The 12818-nt window shown below is 49.9% G+C and overlaps 8 protein-coding genes across 8 annotated transcripts; 5 read left to right on the top strand and 3 right to left on the bottom strand.

Annotated features, from left to right (window-relative positions):
* Positions 1-15: 15 nt before the first annotated feature.
* POJ06DRAFT_259928 (SH3 domain-containing protein) lies at positions 16-988 on the top strand. Its single transcript, XM_056188429.1, has 2 exons — positions 16-150; positions 205-988. The coding sequence occupies exons 1-2, from the start codon at positions 97-99 to the stop codon at positions 880-882; spliced, it is 732 nt and encodes a 243-aa protein (XP_056041196.1). The 5' UTR covers positions 16-96; the 3' UTR covers positions 883-988.
* Position 989: 1 nt separating this feature from the next.
* POJ06DRAFT_285612 (uncharacterized protein) lies at positions 990-2101 on the top strand (the record flags this gene model as incomplete). Its single annotated transcript, XM_056190204.1, has 4 exons — positions 990-1420; positions 1474-1593; positions 1643-1993; positions 2046-2101. Exons 1-4 carry the CDS (start codon positions 1201-1203, stop codon positions 2099-2101), a joined length of 747 nt encoding a protein of 248 aa, XP_056041195.1. The 5' UTR covers positions 990-1200.
* Positions 2102-2448: 347 nt separating this feature from the next.
* Positions 2449-4002, top strand: POJ06DRAFT_270561 (uncharacterized protein; the record flags this gene model as incomplete). The annotated part of the gene is made up of 6 exons (XM_056189443.1): positions 2449-2705; positions 2759-2878; positions 2931-2977; positions 3023-3369; positions 3422-3514; positions 3577-4002. 6 exons carry the CDS (start codon positions 2449-2451, stop codon positions 4000-4002), a joined length of 1290 nt encoding a protein of 429 aa, XP_056041194.1.
* A 152-nt stretch (positions 4003-4154) lies between these two features.
* On the top strand, positions 4155-5250 carry POJ06DRAFT_259911 (PRELI-like family-domain-containing protein). Its single transcript, XM_056188428.1, has 2 exons — positions 4155-4491; positions 4550-5250. Exons 1-2 carry the CDS (start codon positions 4409-4411, stop codon positions 5067-5069), a joined length of 603 nt encoding a protein of 200 aa, XP_056041193.1. The 5' UTR covers positions 4155-4408; the 3' UTR covers positions 5070-5250.
* A 762-nt stretch (positions 5251-6012) lies between these two features.
* Positions 6013-7996, bottom strand: POJ06DRAFT_283128 (kinase-like domain-containing protein; the record flags this gene model as incomplete). Its single annotated transcript, XM_056190089.1, has 4 exons — positions 6013-6680; positions 6732-7079; positions 7132-7216; positions 7271-7996. The coding sequence occupies 4 exons, from the start codon at positions 7994-7996 to the stop codon at positions 6013-6015; spliced, it is 1827 nt and encodes a 608-aa protein (XP_056041192.1).
* A 770-nt stretch (positions 7997-8766) lies between these two features.
* Positions 8767-9878, bottom strand: POJ06DRAFT_20636 (Sin3 associated polypeptide p18-domain-containing protein). Its single transcript, XM_056185375.1, has 2 exons — positions 9563-9878; positions 8767-9509 (listed from the first exon to the last, which is right to left on the bottom strand). The coding sequence occupies exons 1-2, from the start codon at positions 9760-9762 to the stop codon at positions 9080-9082; spliced, it is 630 nt and encodes a 209-aa protein (XP_056041191.1). The 5' UTR covers positions 9763-9878; the 3' UTR covers positions 8767-9079.
* A 490-nt stretch (positions 9879-10368) lies between these two features.
* POJ06DRAFT_226822 (Gtr1/RagA G protein conserved region-domain-containing protein) lies at positions 10369-11813 on the top strand. The gene is made up of 2 exons (XM_056185737.1): positions 10369-10610; positions 10670-11813. The coding sequence occupies exons 1-2, from the start codon at positions 10525-10527 to the stop codon at positions 11625-11627; spliced, it is 1044 nt and encodes a 347-aa protein (XP_056041190.1). The 5' UTR covers positions 10369-10524; the 3' UTR covers positions 11628-11813.
* Positions 11715-12772, bottom strand: POJ06DRAFT_20627 (glutathione S-transferase). Its single transcript, XM_056185374.1, has 2 exons — positions 12533-12772; positions 11715-12478 (listed from the first exon to the last, which is right to left on the bottom strand). The coding sequence occupies exons 1-2, from the start codon at positions 12580-12582 to the stop codon at positions 11803-11805; spliced, it is 726 nt and encodes a 241-aa protein (XP_056041189.1). The 5' UTR covers positions 12583-12772; the 3' UTR covers positions 11715-11802.
* Positions 12773-12818: the final 46 nt, after the last annotated feature.

Raw genomic sequence — 12818 nt, 5'->3', positions numbered from 1 at the left:
TCCGCCGCGCGTCGACTTCCAGCAACTCCGATATCGTCATCGCCCCGTTGATCGCCCCCTAGCGGCACATATATAGATATATAACAGTCGATTGCCATGTCTGACATGAATGCCGCGCTCGTTAACAGATCGCTCTCGAGTATCCGCAACGTGAGTCCCGGCTATAATGATTAAGACCCTGCGAATGACTGACAGGATGCATAGGAACTTGAAACTCTCAAAGCAGTCGGAGTCATCACTCCCCAACTCTTTGACCACATCAGCGAGTCGCTTCCGAAGTCATATTCGCCGGGCATGCCACCGTGCGATCTTAAATCTACCAACGGAATTATGAACGACCGCGACTTCGAAAAGACGCACACGCCTCCCCAAACCGCCCAACAGGCTCCGCCGCCACCGCAGTACTCGCCAGGTCCGCAGGAGCAGCTTCTGGCGGAGGCGATCTACGACTATCGTCCAACCGACGCGTCCGACCTGGCGCTTTACCGCGGTGCGCAGATCATCATCCTCGAGAAAATCAATCCGGACTGGTGGCGCGGGCGGGACAAGGCTTCCAATACAGAAGGCATCTTCCCCTCGTCCTATGTCCGCGTCGTCGACGCGTTCTCGCCTCCAGTTCAGTCTTCGTACGGACAGTCATATCCCCAGCAGCAGCAGTACATGGCCCCACCGCCACAACAGTACGCACCCCCTTCTCCACAGCCGTATGTCGCCCCTGTCCAGGCGCAGGCACAGGCTGGGTCCAGCAATCAGGACCAAAAGCCCCACCATGAGGGCGCTTTCGAGAAGCAAGGCAAGAAGTTTGGTAAAAAGCTAGGCAACGCCGCTATATTCGGCGCGGGCGCGACGATCGGCTCGAACATTGTAAACTCGATTTTTTAATTCTCACTAATGACAAATTTGCAAAATACATATTGGGTTAGGATTGGTATTAGATCGCTCTGAAATCGGGATGGTTGGTTCGGTACAGGTTTTTTTTTTTTTTTTTGCTTTAATTTGCCTTATTTGAAATGGAACACCGGTCTGTACCAGTCAGTATATGGATATGTCGCAAACAAATGTAATATATTATTTGATGAGCGTCCGTACGCGTACTTTAATAGCATTGAGCCAGATGATTATGCATGTCGTCTAGAACTATTCTCTGAATGTAAGCAACGTCAATACCTATAATAGGTAAGTGGTGAACTTTTGCGCTGGATGACGTTGGCCGCAAAGAAAAACTCCCAACCAGTCCTGCTGCATCGACAGGCCGAGGACGAGGACATATCAGCATCCATATTCACAGCACAGTTCACAATGCCGGGACTAAATCCCGTGTCGAAACACATATACTTTGGCAATTCCGGCTTCGTCCGCTCGGTATATCTCCGCTGGAAAGCCCTGCGAAAAGTCCCGTTCCGAACGCGCTTCCTAATCGGTACCATTCTCCTGATCTATCCAAGACTGAGTGCAGGATTAATTCGCGACTAGGAACCGATCTCGAGGGAAATACATTCTGGGAGTGGCGAAATCTCAATAATCCCGGCCGACCCCGACGAATGGTCGAGCTGCGCACCGCGAAGCGAGATTACGTCGACTACAAACTTCCCCGTACGTCTCTTCCTCTCTACAGTCTACGCCGAATGCTAATACTGACCAGCACAATGGAATCAGTGGCTTCGCCATGTACGCATTGAGCCGCCGTCGATCGAGGAGTTGATGAAGGAGCAAGCGAGGCTAGCTAGCATACAGGCTAAAATTCAGGCCGCGGAGCAGCGGTGGCAAAGTGTGCCGTTGAAGCAAACCGCTGTTTCGCCTGGTTCGGTGTCGCCGCAAGGAATGCCGGGGCATGGGATGGTGAATCCTGATGCCAGACCGACTGGCTCGACAAGTACGGCGTCGACTGCCACTCCTGAAGCGCCAGCGAGTGGCTTTGCACCGAAGAAGGAGCGAAAGGAACGGACGAGAGAAGACGGGTCGATCAATCCGGCTGTCGAGGAGCACAGTGCAGGTATGTTCGTTATATTAGTGTCGAAAAGAAATAACGCTACTGACTTTGCCAGGCGGAGCCGAATTCCAGCCTCAGGCATGGCAGAGTAAGCCAATTAGGCGCAAATAAATCCGGAATAATTGGGAATTTGGGATTGCGTGACTATGGATGCAAATAGATATGAGTGTACGATTTACTAGCTTTTGGGTACATCTGTATATAGGTACAATATTTCATTAATAAAAGCGCGTTGGTTATTATAGTAATCTTGCATTATTTAAGGACACTCGTCTCGAATACCATTAATTAAATCGTTTGGAAATTGTCTGCGAGCTGGATTGGATGACTCCAAAAAATATCATTGTTTGTTCCCAGCCGCGCCGGACCCAGCGTTAAAAGCTTACCACGAGAGACTCATAATCCCACCCCGACCGCTTGAACCACACCATCCACCGTCGATCGCACTCTACGTCACAATGGCCGAACTACCTTCGTTAGATGAATTGAAGATTTCCGACGCTGCGACCGCGCCCGGCGAACAAGGGCAGCTCGTGACACCGTGGGAGGTCGGCGGTGCGGTCGTGGATGGCAAAGCGCAGGAGATCGACTACGACCGGTTGATCGAGGCATTCGGCACGAAGAAGATCACGCCGGAGCTGCTTGAACGGTTTGAGAGTGTGACCGGGCTTAGACCGCATGTGTTTCTCAGGCGTGGGTTGTTCTTTTCCGAGAGGTGACTAATTCCAGGAATACACGGGAGAATGCAACGAGATTAACGACAAGTAGGGATTTGGACACCATTTTGACAAGATATGAGCAAGGAAAGCCGTTCTTTTTGTATACCGGCCGAGGACCGTCGAGCGATAGTATGCATCTAGGACATATGATCCCGTTCTTGTTTACCAAGTACGTCTGGCCGCTCCGTTTGTGACATGCAAGCACTAACAGTCTCGTGTAGGTGGCTACAGGACGTTTTTGACGTCCCGTTGGTTATTGAAATGACAGGTGAGTAGCCGGTGTGACTTTGACGACTGCATTCTAACAAACTAGACGACGAGAAGTTTCTCTTCCGCCCTGAGGTGACGATCGAGGCCGTCAAGAAATACACGGTGCAAAACGCAAAAGACATCATCGCTGTCGGCTTCGACCCTAAGAAGACGTTCATTTTCTCGGACATGCAGTACATGGGCGGCGCATACTACGAGAATGTCGTGCGCGTTGCGCGACAGGTCACAACCCGCACTGCCAAGGCCGTGTTTGGATTCGACGATTCCGATAATATTGGCAAGATCCATTTCGCGTCAATTCAGATCACGGCAGCGTTTTCGAATTCGTTTCCGCATATTTTTGGTACCAGGAAGGATATTCCTTCTTTGATTCCTTGTGCCATCGATCAGGTAATGCTTGTTGGCTGTCTTGTGAAGTGTAAATTTTGAGCTAATAAATTAGGACGCGTATTTCCGAGTGTGCAGGGACGTCGCGTTTAAGCTCAAGTATCCCAAGCCGTCTCTTATCCACTCTCGATTCTTCCCGGCCCTTCAGGTGTGTGCTCGCATTTGATTTTGTGCTATTCAATCGCATGCTGACATCATCAACGGCGTTAGGGCTCGCAAAGCAAGATGTCTGCGTCCGTCGACTCGTCGGCGATTTTCATGACCGACACGGCGAAGGCGATTGACAAGAAGATCAAGAAATACGCATTTTCGGGCGGCAGAGACACTCTTGAAGAGCAGCGCCAGTACGGCGGCAACCCAGACGTCGACGTGGCCTATCAATACCTGTCGTTTTTCCTTGACGACGACGACGAACTCGAGAATACGAGAATCGGGTACATCAAGGGCGAGCTGCTGACGGGCGAGCTCAAGCTCAAATGCATCAAGGTTCTGCAAGAGTTTGTGACTGCGTTTCAGGAAAGGCGTGCCACGATTACGGATGAAGTTGTGCACGAGTTTATGTCGCCGCGGCCGCTCGAGTGGGGAAAGCAAGAGCGGAGGGTGCCGATTAAGAAGACTACGGAGGAGCAGAAGTGACGTAATATAGACGTAGATTATATAATAATATAGTTAGATTGCTTATACACACATATTCTCACTTAAAAGATCGTCAGTAGCTACAGTTATTAATAATACTGAATAAGCTTTGGGCATGGACAAACAGGGAATTGGTCACTGGACCATCACGCCAGCAAAATAAAGTTTGCTCGGTTAGCTGACTCCGCGAAAATGCTCACAAGCCCACTCAACTCACTTCATACAACTCACGCACCCTGGCCGCCCTTCTCTACTTGGTAACCTTGGTGCGCTCGTCTGCTTTGGCTGCATCGTGAGGACGGTGGATCATTACTGATCTATATACTTTTATACATATTTCGCACGCAATTGAAGTTCGTTGCCGCGAATACATACGACCGGAGGCATAAATTTGCCATACGTCAGCATGGTCAAGTTCTACAGTTCCACATACACCCACGAGCACGACTTCAAGACCTTTAGCGTCGCCTATTTCCTGCGGTATCCGAAGTATGTATTCGGTCCTTTATTTTGAATTTGCATGCAGTCAATGCTAATTGAACCCAAGTCCGTACGCCACGCATGTAGTCTCTGTCGATACGCTCTCGCGCCACGTTGACGACCAAGGCCGGCTCCACACGCGCCGGCTGATCGTCAAGAAAGGCAAGCTGCCGAGATGGTGCAAAATGCTACTGGCGTCGTCCGGTATCAACATCTCCGAGAGCATGATTCTCGAGACTTCGGTCATCGATCCCAAGAACCAGCAGATCTGGACCGAGACAAAGAACATCGACTTCACGAGAATCATGCGTGTGGTCGAAACGGCCACGTACAAGGGCGGACTTGATCCTGACAGGAAACCGATCGTCAGGGCGTTCACGACCGTATCGTTCCTGTCCTCGATCGGGTTCGAGTCCATGAAGGAGCGCATGGAAACGTGGGGCCAGCGCAAGATGGGCGAGAATCTAAACCGGTCGCGCATGGGAATGGGGTTCGTGATGGATCGGTTGCGCGAGCAGGGCGGCAAGATTAAGCTGTTCCAGCTTGCTATGCAGCAAGCACTCGCCCAGGAGCCGCAGGAATTCTAGCTCGACCAAAGGTTTATTACCCGATAAGTTATAAGCATTGTAAGGATGGCGATACGGCGTTTTTTTTATTGAGTTTTAGTTGTAGTCCATGTTTTGGCGCTTTTGGATCGTTTTGCTATGCATGATAATGCTTTGTTTCCGCCACTCTTTTCCTGTGAACCTGTATATAAATAAACCAAGTGTATATTCCTACCATCACACCTACAGCCCTTTCTAATTCCCCGCTTCTGGCCGACGCTGATTCGAAACAGCGACAGGGACCCTGGCCGAGTGCTTAGTTATTTAGTCCTTCAACCGATCACTATATACAAATCGAATACTGATTGGTAGCCAGTACAAATCGTGTTTCTATGAATATAATTATTCAAGGTGATACATGTGGCAATGTCACATTCAGACGGAAAATCAAATCCTGAAACCAACCAATCCTACAACCTATACGCGCCCCAATAGACCGACCGAGCAGTTGCTGCTCCATTATAAAACATACTGTCGTAATATCCGCCTCTACACCTGCGAATCTCGTCACGGAAATTTATTGACGTGAACATCACCTAACGAGTGATATAGAAAAAAGAGAAGTCGTTCCTTTGTGAAATCCGCCCCATACGGAAAAAAAAACCATAACCATAAGCAGGTTTAAACAGACAAAACATATGTTATTTTCCCGACATTCCGTTCCAATAGATCCCTTGCAAAGAAACGAAAAAAAACCCCCGTGCCGCGGGCGCACACTTGTTGTGCACCTGTATACTTTGTATGTAGCGAAACAAATATTAGACACCCAAAAAAAAAAAAATTGAACCCGATATAATATAATGTGCAGTGCGTGAGGAAGGAAAAAAACCCGAGCCGAAATATGTCCAACCATGAACCTTATTAAATCCGATACATAAATCCATATACCCAGATCCCAAACTTAACAAATATAACGTAGGAGCACTTAAATTGCACCAAGACTGTTGGTGCCCTCGTCTATGTAAGTCTCCCTGAACCACGGATGGTCGAGTGCTTGTCTTGCCGTCAGCCGCTGCGACGGATCGTACACGAATATCCGCTTCAGCATGTCCAGGAAAAGCCCGTGGAAGTTGTCACTGGTTGGAACGATCTCGTCCAGGCTCTTCATGGCCCGGACATATTTCTTGCTTGTCTTGGACGTCTGCACGTTCGGATAGTCCAGCTTGCCCGTGCGAAGAAAGTACTTTTGTGCCTGTCTTCCGGCTGCCTTGGAAATTGTCCGATCGAATGGCTTGCCAACAACGACTTCCATCATCGCCAGATGCTCGACATTGTCATGCGTCTGGAACAACGCCTCGCCCGTGAGGAACTCGACGAGGATACATCCGATCGACCACATGTCGCACGGGAACGACCAGCCCATGCCCAGAATGATTTCTGGCGCCCGGTAGTGCCGGGTCGAAACCACCGAGCTGTGGTACTCGTCCTGAAACGTGGCGCTGCCAAAGTCTATCAGGTGGATCGTCGTGTCTCGCAAAACTTTCCTGATCTCACAGCCGCGTCGGTTGTATGGGTAAGTGTCGAACGCGCTGTCGACGAGGAGAATATTTTCCGGTTTCAAGTCCGTGTGTATCAAATTCAGCTCATGAAGGACTGAACAGTTAGCTACTGTCGTCATTCAATTCCAGGTACCGAACAACTTACAATTGACGCTAGTTAGCAGCTGCTTGGCAAACCGCTGGATATGTGATGATGGGAAGGGTACAAAGTCGTTTGACTTTAAAAAGTCAAACACGGATATGCTCAGCAAGTCCATCACAATGCAAATGTGATTCCGGTAGTCGAAGCAGTCACGGAGATGAATACATCGGTTGACATTGCCCTGATCGTGCATGGACAAAGTCTCCAGTACTCGCAGTTCGATCTTGCTGGCATCGCGGTATTTTTGAACTGCCCGAATAATCTTGATTGCACAATGCGTCCGGTTTTGCTTGTCGTATGCAGCCACAACCTTGCCAAACGTGCCCTGGCCAAGCAACTTTGTGATTTTGTCTGTAGTGGTTAGCCGCGCCATAGTGTAAGAATAGCTAGGGTAGGGACTAACATCTTGCCGTGAGCTCGGACTCTGGAATAATAATGTAATGGCCGTCATCGTCGTCGACCTTCGGATTATGCCGGGCAAAATACGGCTTAATCGCCAGTCAGTATAAATCGGACGCACAAAATTAATCGATCCAACGTACATCGTCAATTGCCTGGACAGGGACGTCCTTCGCCTTCGTGACAGGTTTCTTCGGCGCGACATACTCTAACCGCCGCCGTTTATTGAGATCCGCTGTCGACGAGGATTCGGAGTTCAGACCGACGGAGCCCAGGATCTCGACCGACGGCTTAGAGCTGCTCACATCCCCATACTTTCGCCGCTTTGCGCTGATCTCGACGGCAGAGGAGTCTAAAAATCGTCCGTCGATGTCAAACAAATTCGCGCTCTCCTGTGGCACGAAATACGAGTGATTGGTGAAGAAGGGCACCTTCTGCTGCGGGACAAGCGGCTGGCGCGCCTGGTAATGTGATCCAATGCCACAGACTCCACTGGCTGACGGGTGCAGCATGCCGTGGTTGTGCAGCTGCAGGCCCTGATGAAGCTCTCTTGGCGTGGACGAAGTCGTGTTGTTGTTGATGAGGATGTGACTGATAGATGTCGCCACCGACACGGCGGACGACGATGACGACGCGGAGCCAGAACCGCGCGAGACTCCGGAAGACGAGTACGAGGACGAGCCCGAGTCAGATTCAGACTGTGGAGGCGGTGGAGTGTCGTCGTCGATTGTGATAATGTCGGTCGGATAGCCGTTTCGGTAGAACTCAGCCCAGTTTGGGGAGCGCTTGCGACGACGGGCAGGCTGCTGTTGCTGCTGCTGCTGCTGCTGATGCTGCGGGAGTCTAGGAGGCGCTAGCGCAGAAGTCATAGTGCAGGAGCACGTCGGCGGCAGTCGTACCGAGAGACTAGGAGCGAGATCGTGATAAAGGAGCTGCTGGTTGGGGGCGAATGGACATTGGAAAGACGATGGGTAATGCAATTCTGATGGTGAGGGGCCGGCCCAACTACTGGCACACACAGACAGATCCGCAGTGGATGTGAAAAGAACGTCACCAACACAGTCGAGGGTCTCGTGTCCTCTCTAGGCAGTGGCAACTCAAAGCAACAAGTCCGCCAATCACCGCCTGAGACCCGTCCAGAGTGTTTCGGTATTGGCACCACTATTTGCGCCAGAATAGTGTTATTGCGGTACCAAACGGCGGTGCTCGCCTAGTTTGGGCAGAATAATTCAGGCACATACAATTCACTATCTCGCGCCAGAATCTGACCCGCGACCGGTGTCCTCAAATCACAGCCGGCATCACTGCCACTATGTTTGTTATTAATTATCGGTTGTTATCGTGCTAAATTTACAAGTATGCTGACCGCTGACTGTGACTTGTCAGGGTTCACGCCAGAGTCGTGGTCCGGGTTGCGTGTTTAATTACATCAAACCATCAATCGGCCGAACTGTGAATAATAGTTTTTTATCATTAACTTAACTACGTGAAGTGATATATTATTACTTTTAGTGATATCAGCTGTGCCCGCCGACCCGCGTCTGATTATTTGATATCCTTCCAGACCACACCCGGTCCAACTGTCGTAGACACACCCGGTTCTCTGGTTACCGAAGTTTGAGCAAGTAATTTACCTGGTTCGTTTAGATTGTATCTGTGACATACCAGCCCGCAATGACGTCATGCACATGTTCAAGAGGACGTAACCGGTTGTTCCATGCCCCTGCGTCTGTTAAATTGATAATGTTTACTAGTAAATCTCTACTTGATTGAGCAGCCTAGCAAAAAAAAAAATGATAACTACTTTCATTACCCAAATACGAGCCCTAGAATATCATACATCGATCGCATATTGCACCGTATTATACAAAGCATGATACCAGCTAAGCAAACCGGCGTGATGCAACCGTCGTTTAGTACAACAAAACCCTCGAATCCGCAATTGATTCTTTTTAACGACCCCAACGACGACTGCCGCTATTCCCTCCAAACCTGCCGCCCCGACCCGAAATCCGTCGATCGAGCTTATTCTCGACTGCGCCCCATTCCCTACTTCTTGCTTGTCCAGAGATGGCGGAAGTAGGCGGCGGCGGCGGCGGCGGCGACGGAGCGTCAGGGGAAGTGATATTCACATCAATGTAATCTCCAATTCGGAACTGCAAGTCATGCAGGGTAATCACCGACTCGTCCAGCGTGTTGCCATCCATATTCGTCCAACTCCGGCCTTTTGACGGAGTGTATACTGCGATATCTTTAAACATCAAACTCGGTAGATTGTTTTTCGGGTCTTGGAAGACGTGTCGGAACGTGCACCGACTACTTGACGCCTCCGGAACCACCGACGAAAAGACTGCGAGGATTTCACTGAGAGTTCCGTTAAACCTTACCAATTCGTTAATGGTCTGTATTCTCTTATATTCTCGAATCAAACATACCAAGTATACATCTGCAATTCCTCACTAGTGGGAATCGACACCGGTGGTAAAAACGTCTCCATCCGATGAAACATATTCCGCCGGAAAAACAAGCGGACCATAAACGGAGGCACCTTCTGCCTCTCTACTTCCTTGGTCGACTTGTCCTCGTCGTCGGCGTCGTGATCCGGAGAATCTGTGCGCTTCCGGTCGTCAGCCATTTGTGTGTGAATGGAATGAACATGCACGATGAGCCAGGAATTTACGTGCTGCGGTTCGACAGTTGTATTCGACTTTGGACTCCGCCGCGTTATTCGGCGCGACCACAGCGAGACGCGTCGACGCCGGCTGTAATGCACACATTGTTTTGCTGCTTGCGTCACCGAGGGATGTTGTTGAAGGGCATAGATACGAAACCCTTACTACACCACTCCAATTGCTCAAACGAACTGGGCGACTCGTAGACAGTATGGTGGACTCGAGAGCGGAAAAACAGTCGATGATGCCATAAATCATTTGCTATGAATTGGGAGAGCGACTTTCATAAAGAAGTGCTTCAGTAAGACATCGCCCATCGTAATTGATTAGTGGCGACTATTTCAAAGCGACTATCAGCATCATTCGGCAGAGGCGTGAAGCAGTCCTGGAACCACCCAACAATCCCATGTGATCCATAGTAATTACATTTTTTAAGCAATATTAAACAGCTCGCAGTGGGTGAGACTAACTGACGCGATATTCAGTCTTGAGCACTCGACAACGTAGTCAGCCACAACGTTCGCTACACGTCATAATCGAACCTTGATGGGGTTTACCCTGCCAAAAATGTAGGCTCAGCTTTAGTTATACACATTCCTGAAGCCCACGCAACTCCGGCGAAGTAGAGCACAATCGAACGTTCATCCCCGGGACATATTTTGAACTAATTCAAAGTATTGAACGGTTTTGCATAGCGTGTGATAGTGGAGTAGGACTCCTTCGGCATGACAATGTCTGCTGATGAGATGCATGATGGCCACACAGTTGGGCCCAACCCGTCTCCGAGAATCGTCATGATGGGACTCCGGCGGTGAGCAATTGCCGACATAAACTATAACAACATGGGATTAATTACTAATCATGGACTAGAGGAGGAAAGTCGTCGATATGTCAGGTCATGTTTCATAATATGCAGCCTTTGGATACGCTTTATATCGAGAGCACGACTGCTCCGACAACTTCAGTATTCAGTTCATTCATAGACTTTGCCGTCATGGAGCTGCCCGGCCAGATCAACTTCACTGAAGCAATGATCGACGCCGAGCGGATATTCTCCACCTGCGGGGCATTGATATACGTTATCGACAGTCAAGACGAATACATCAACTCGCTCGCCAACCTCCACAGCATCATCCTCCATGCCGTCAACGCGAACCCAAACATCAACATTGAGGTCTTCATCCACAAGGTCGACGGTCTGAGCGAAGACTTCCGGCTCGACGCCCAGCGCGACATCACGCAGCGCGTAACCGACGAGTTACTCGACGACGGCCTCGTCAATGTCTCGATCTCGTTCCATCTCACGTCGATTTTCGATCACTCCATCTACGAAGCGTTTTCGCGGGTGGTGCAAAAACTGATTCCGCAGCTTGCCACACTAGAGAATTTGCTTAACGTGCTCTGCCAGCATTCAGGGATCGATAAGGCGTTCTTGTTCGACATCGGATCCAAGATTTTTGTTGCGACCGACTCGAGTCCAATGGATATTCCGACCTACGAAATCTGTACAGACTTTATCGACATAACAGTCGACATGAACAATCTCTATGCCGTCGACAGGCGACCCAAGACCGCAACCAGAACTGACGCAAACACCAACGCCGGACGAACAGACAGCTCGAACGGAGTGAAATCAATACCACAGGGCCGGCCGATAGGTTCAACTTCGAGACTAAGTAACGGCGTGATCTTGTATCTGCAGCAAATGGTCAAAGGGCTCGCGCTTGTTTGTCTTATGCGGAAAGAAAGTATGCCGAAGATTGCGCTTGTCGAATACAACATCGAGTTCTTTCGCGACGCGCTTGAACAGTTGTGGCTTATTGGTTGATAGTTCGGGTCGACACGATTGCATCATGACTTCATATTTGGGCATGGTTTGTACTTGTAATCTAGTTTGCTGCTTAATGAGAGACGAAAGTACAGAATTGATTGCATTGATCTGTAAGTCGCATAGGGTAAGAGGATTTGGGGTTCTGTACATATTATTATGAAATGAATTCGAATTACAGCCTGACGGCGGTGCTCACTCCATGTTCGGCGGCTTTCTTGTCTGCCCTAATGTATGCATCCCTGGCCTGCATATCCTCAACCCACTTCCACAGATGCGGATACGCCTCCGTGGTTAAGCCAGCTCTTGACTTGGCCATCTGGAGGGGGAATATGAGAATAATATCCGCGCCTGTCAAACCATCGCCTACAAAATATCCAGTGCCGTTCTTCTTCAAACTGGCCTCCAAATACTCCAACTGCAGCTTCGCATCGGGGCCCGCAAAAGCGCTGTCCATGGAATCTGCAATTTTCCTCGCAATAGGCCTTATAAAAAAAGGCACTGGCGCGTGCCGCACATTATTCGAAACTAACAGTAACAGCATATCCGGCTGCAGCGACGCCTCACTATAGTGTAGATAATACTTCACTACTTCTTCATCTTCAGTGGTCTTTGGCACTAGGTCTGACGTGGCGCCGTATTTTCTAACGAGGTACTCGATAATGACCCCGCTTTCGGCAATCACCTTGTCGCCGTCTGTTAGGACCGGAGACTTGCCTAGCGGGTGGACGTTCCTGAGCGCCGGGTCGGCAAGCAGAGTCTTGGGATTTCGTTTGTAGACTTTGAGAGAGTATGGGATTTGGAGCTCTTCGAGCAGCCATAGGATCCGATGTGAGCGAGAATTCTCGAGCCTGGGAACTGTTAGTAACTGATCGTCAACAGGACAGTGGGGCTCCGAAGCTCACCAGTGGAGAACGAGGCCGGAAGAAGGTCCGCTGTCATCAGTCGAAGTCATAATGGTGGTATGATTCGTGATGCGTATTATTCGCTGTAGATGTGACGTCTGACGGGGATCGCAACGGGGCCATTATATAGGCGACCGATAGTTGGCGCTGAATTCGGATTTCGGAGCATCCAAAATGCGAGAGGGCTTCTCGGCGCGGGCAGTTACTTTCCTCCCACAAGATAACTAGCGCCGCCTCGCTCACGGTCCACCGTTGCGCCGCGTCGCCGACGGCGGTTTATGCTATT

Source organism: Lipomyces tetrasporus (genome assembly GCF_029532465.1).
Source record: "Lipomyces tetrasporus strain NRRL Y-64009 chromosome Unknown POJ06scaffold_10, whole genome shotgun sequence".
NCBI classification, from domain to species: domain Eukaryota; kingdom Fungi; phylum Ascomycota; class Lipomycetes; order Lipomycetales; family Lipomycetaceae; genus Lipomyces; species Lipomyces tetrasporus.
Note: the sequence above shows the minus strand (reverse complement) of the source record. Positions and strands in the feature narration are given on the sequence as shown.

Bases quoted from the DNA above. Each gene is read 5' to 3' on its own strand.
- POJ06DRAFT_259928 (XM_056188429.1), top strand. From the start codon at position 97: ATGTCTGACATGAATGCCGCGCTCGTTAACAGATCGCTCTCGAGTATC. The intron at 151-204 runs GTGAGTCCCGGC...CAGGATGCATAG, and splicing joins CGCTCTCGAGTATCCGCAAC to GAACTTGAAACTCTCAAAGC.
- POJ06DRAFT_259911 (XM_056188428.1), top strand. From the start codon at position 4,409: ATGGTCAAGTTCTACAGTTCCACATACACCCACGAGCACGACTTCAAG. The intron at 4,492-4,549 runs GTATGTATTCGG...ATTGAACCCAAG, and splicing joins TATTTCCTGCGGTATCCGAA to TCCGTACGCCACGCATGTAG.
- POJ06DRAFT_20636 (XM_056185375.1), bottom strand. From the start codon at position 9,762: ATGGCTGACGACCGGAAGCGCACAGATTCTCCGGATCACGACGCCGAC. The intron at 9,510-9,562 runs GTATGTTTGATT...CGAATTGGTAAG, and splicing joins GAATTGCAGATGTATACTTG to GTTTAACGGAACTCTCAGTG.
- POJ06DRAFT_226822 (XM_056185737.1), top strand. From the start codon at position 10,525: ATGACAATGTCTGCTGATGAGATGCATGATGGCCACACAGTTGGGCCC. The intron at 10,611-10,669 runs GTGAGCAATTGC...ATCATGGACTAG, and splicing joins GTCATGATGGGACTCCGGCG to AGGAGGAAAGTCGTCGATAT.
- POJ06DRAFT_20627 (XM_056185374.1), bottom strand. From the start codon at position 12,582: ATGACTTCGACTGATGACAGCGGACCTTCTTCCGGCCTCGTTCTCCAC. The intron at 12,479-12,532 runs GTGAGCTTCGGA...AACAGTTCCCAG, and splicing joins TCCGGCCTCGTTCTCCACTG to GCTCGAGAATTCTCGCTCAC.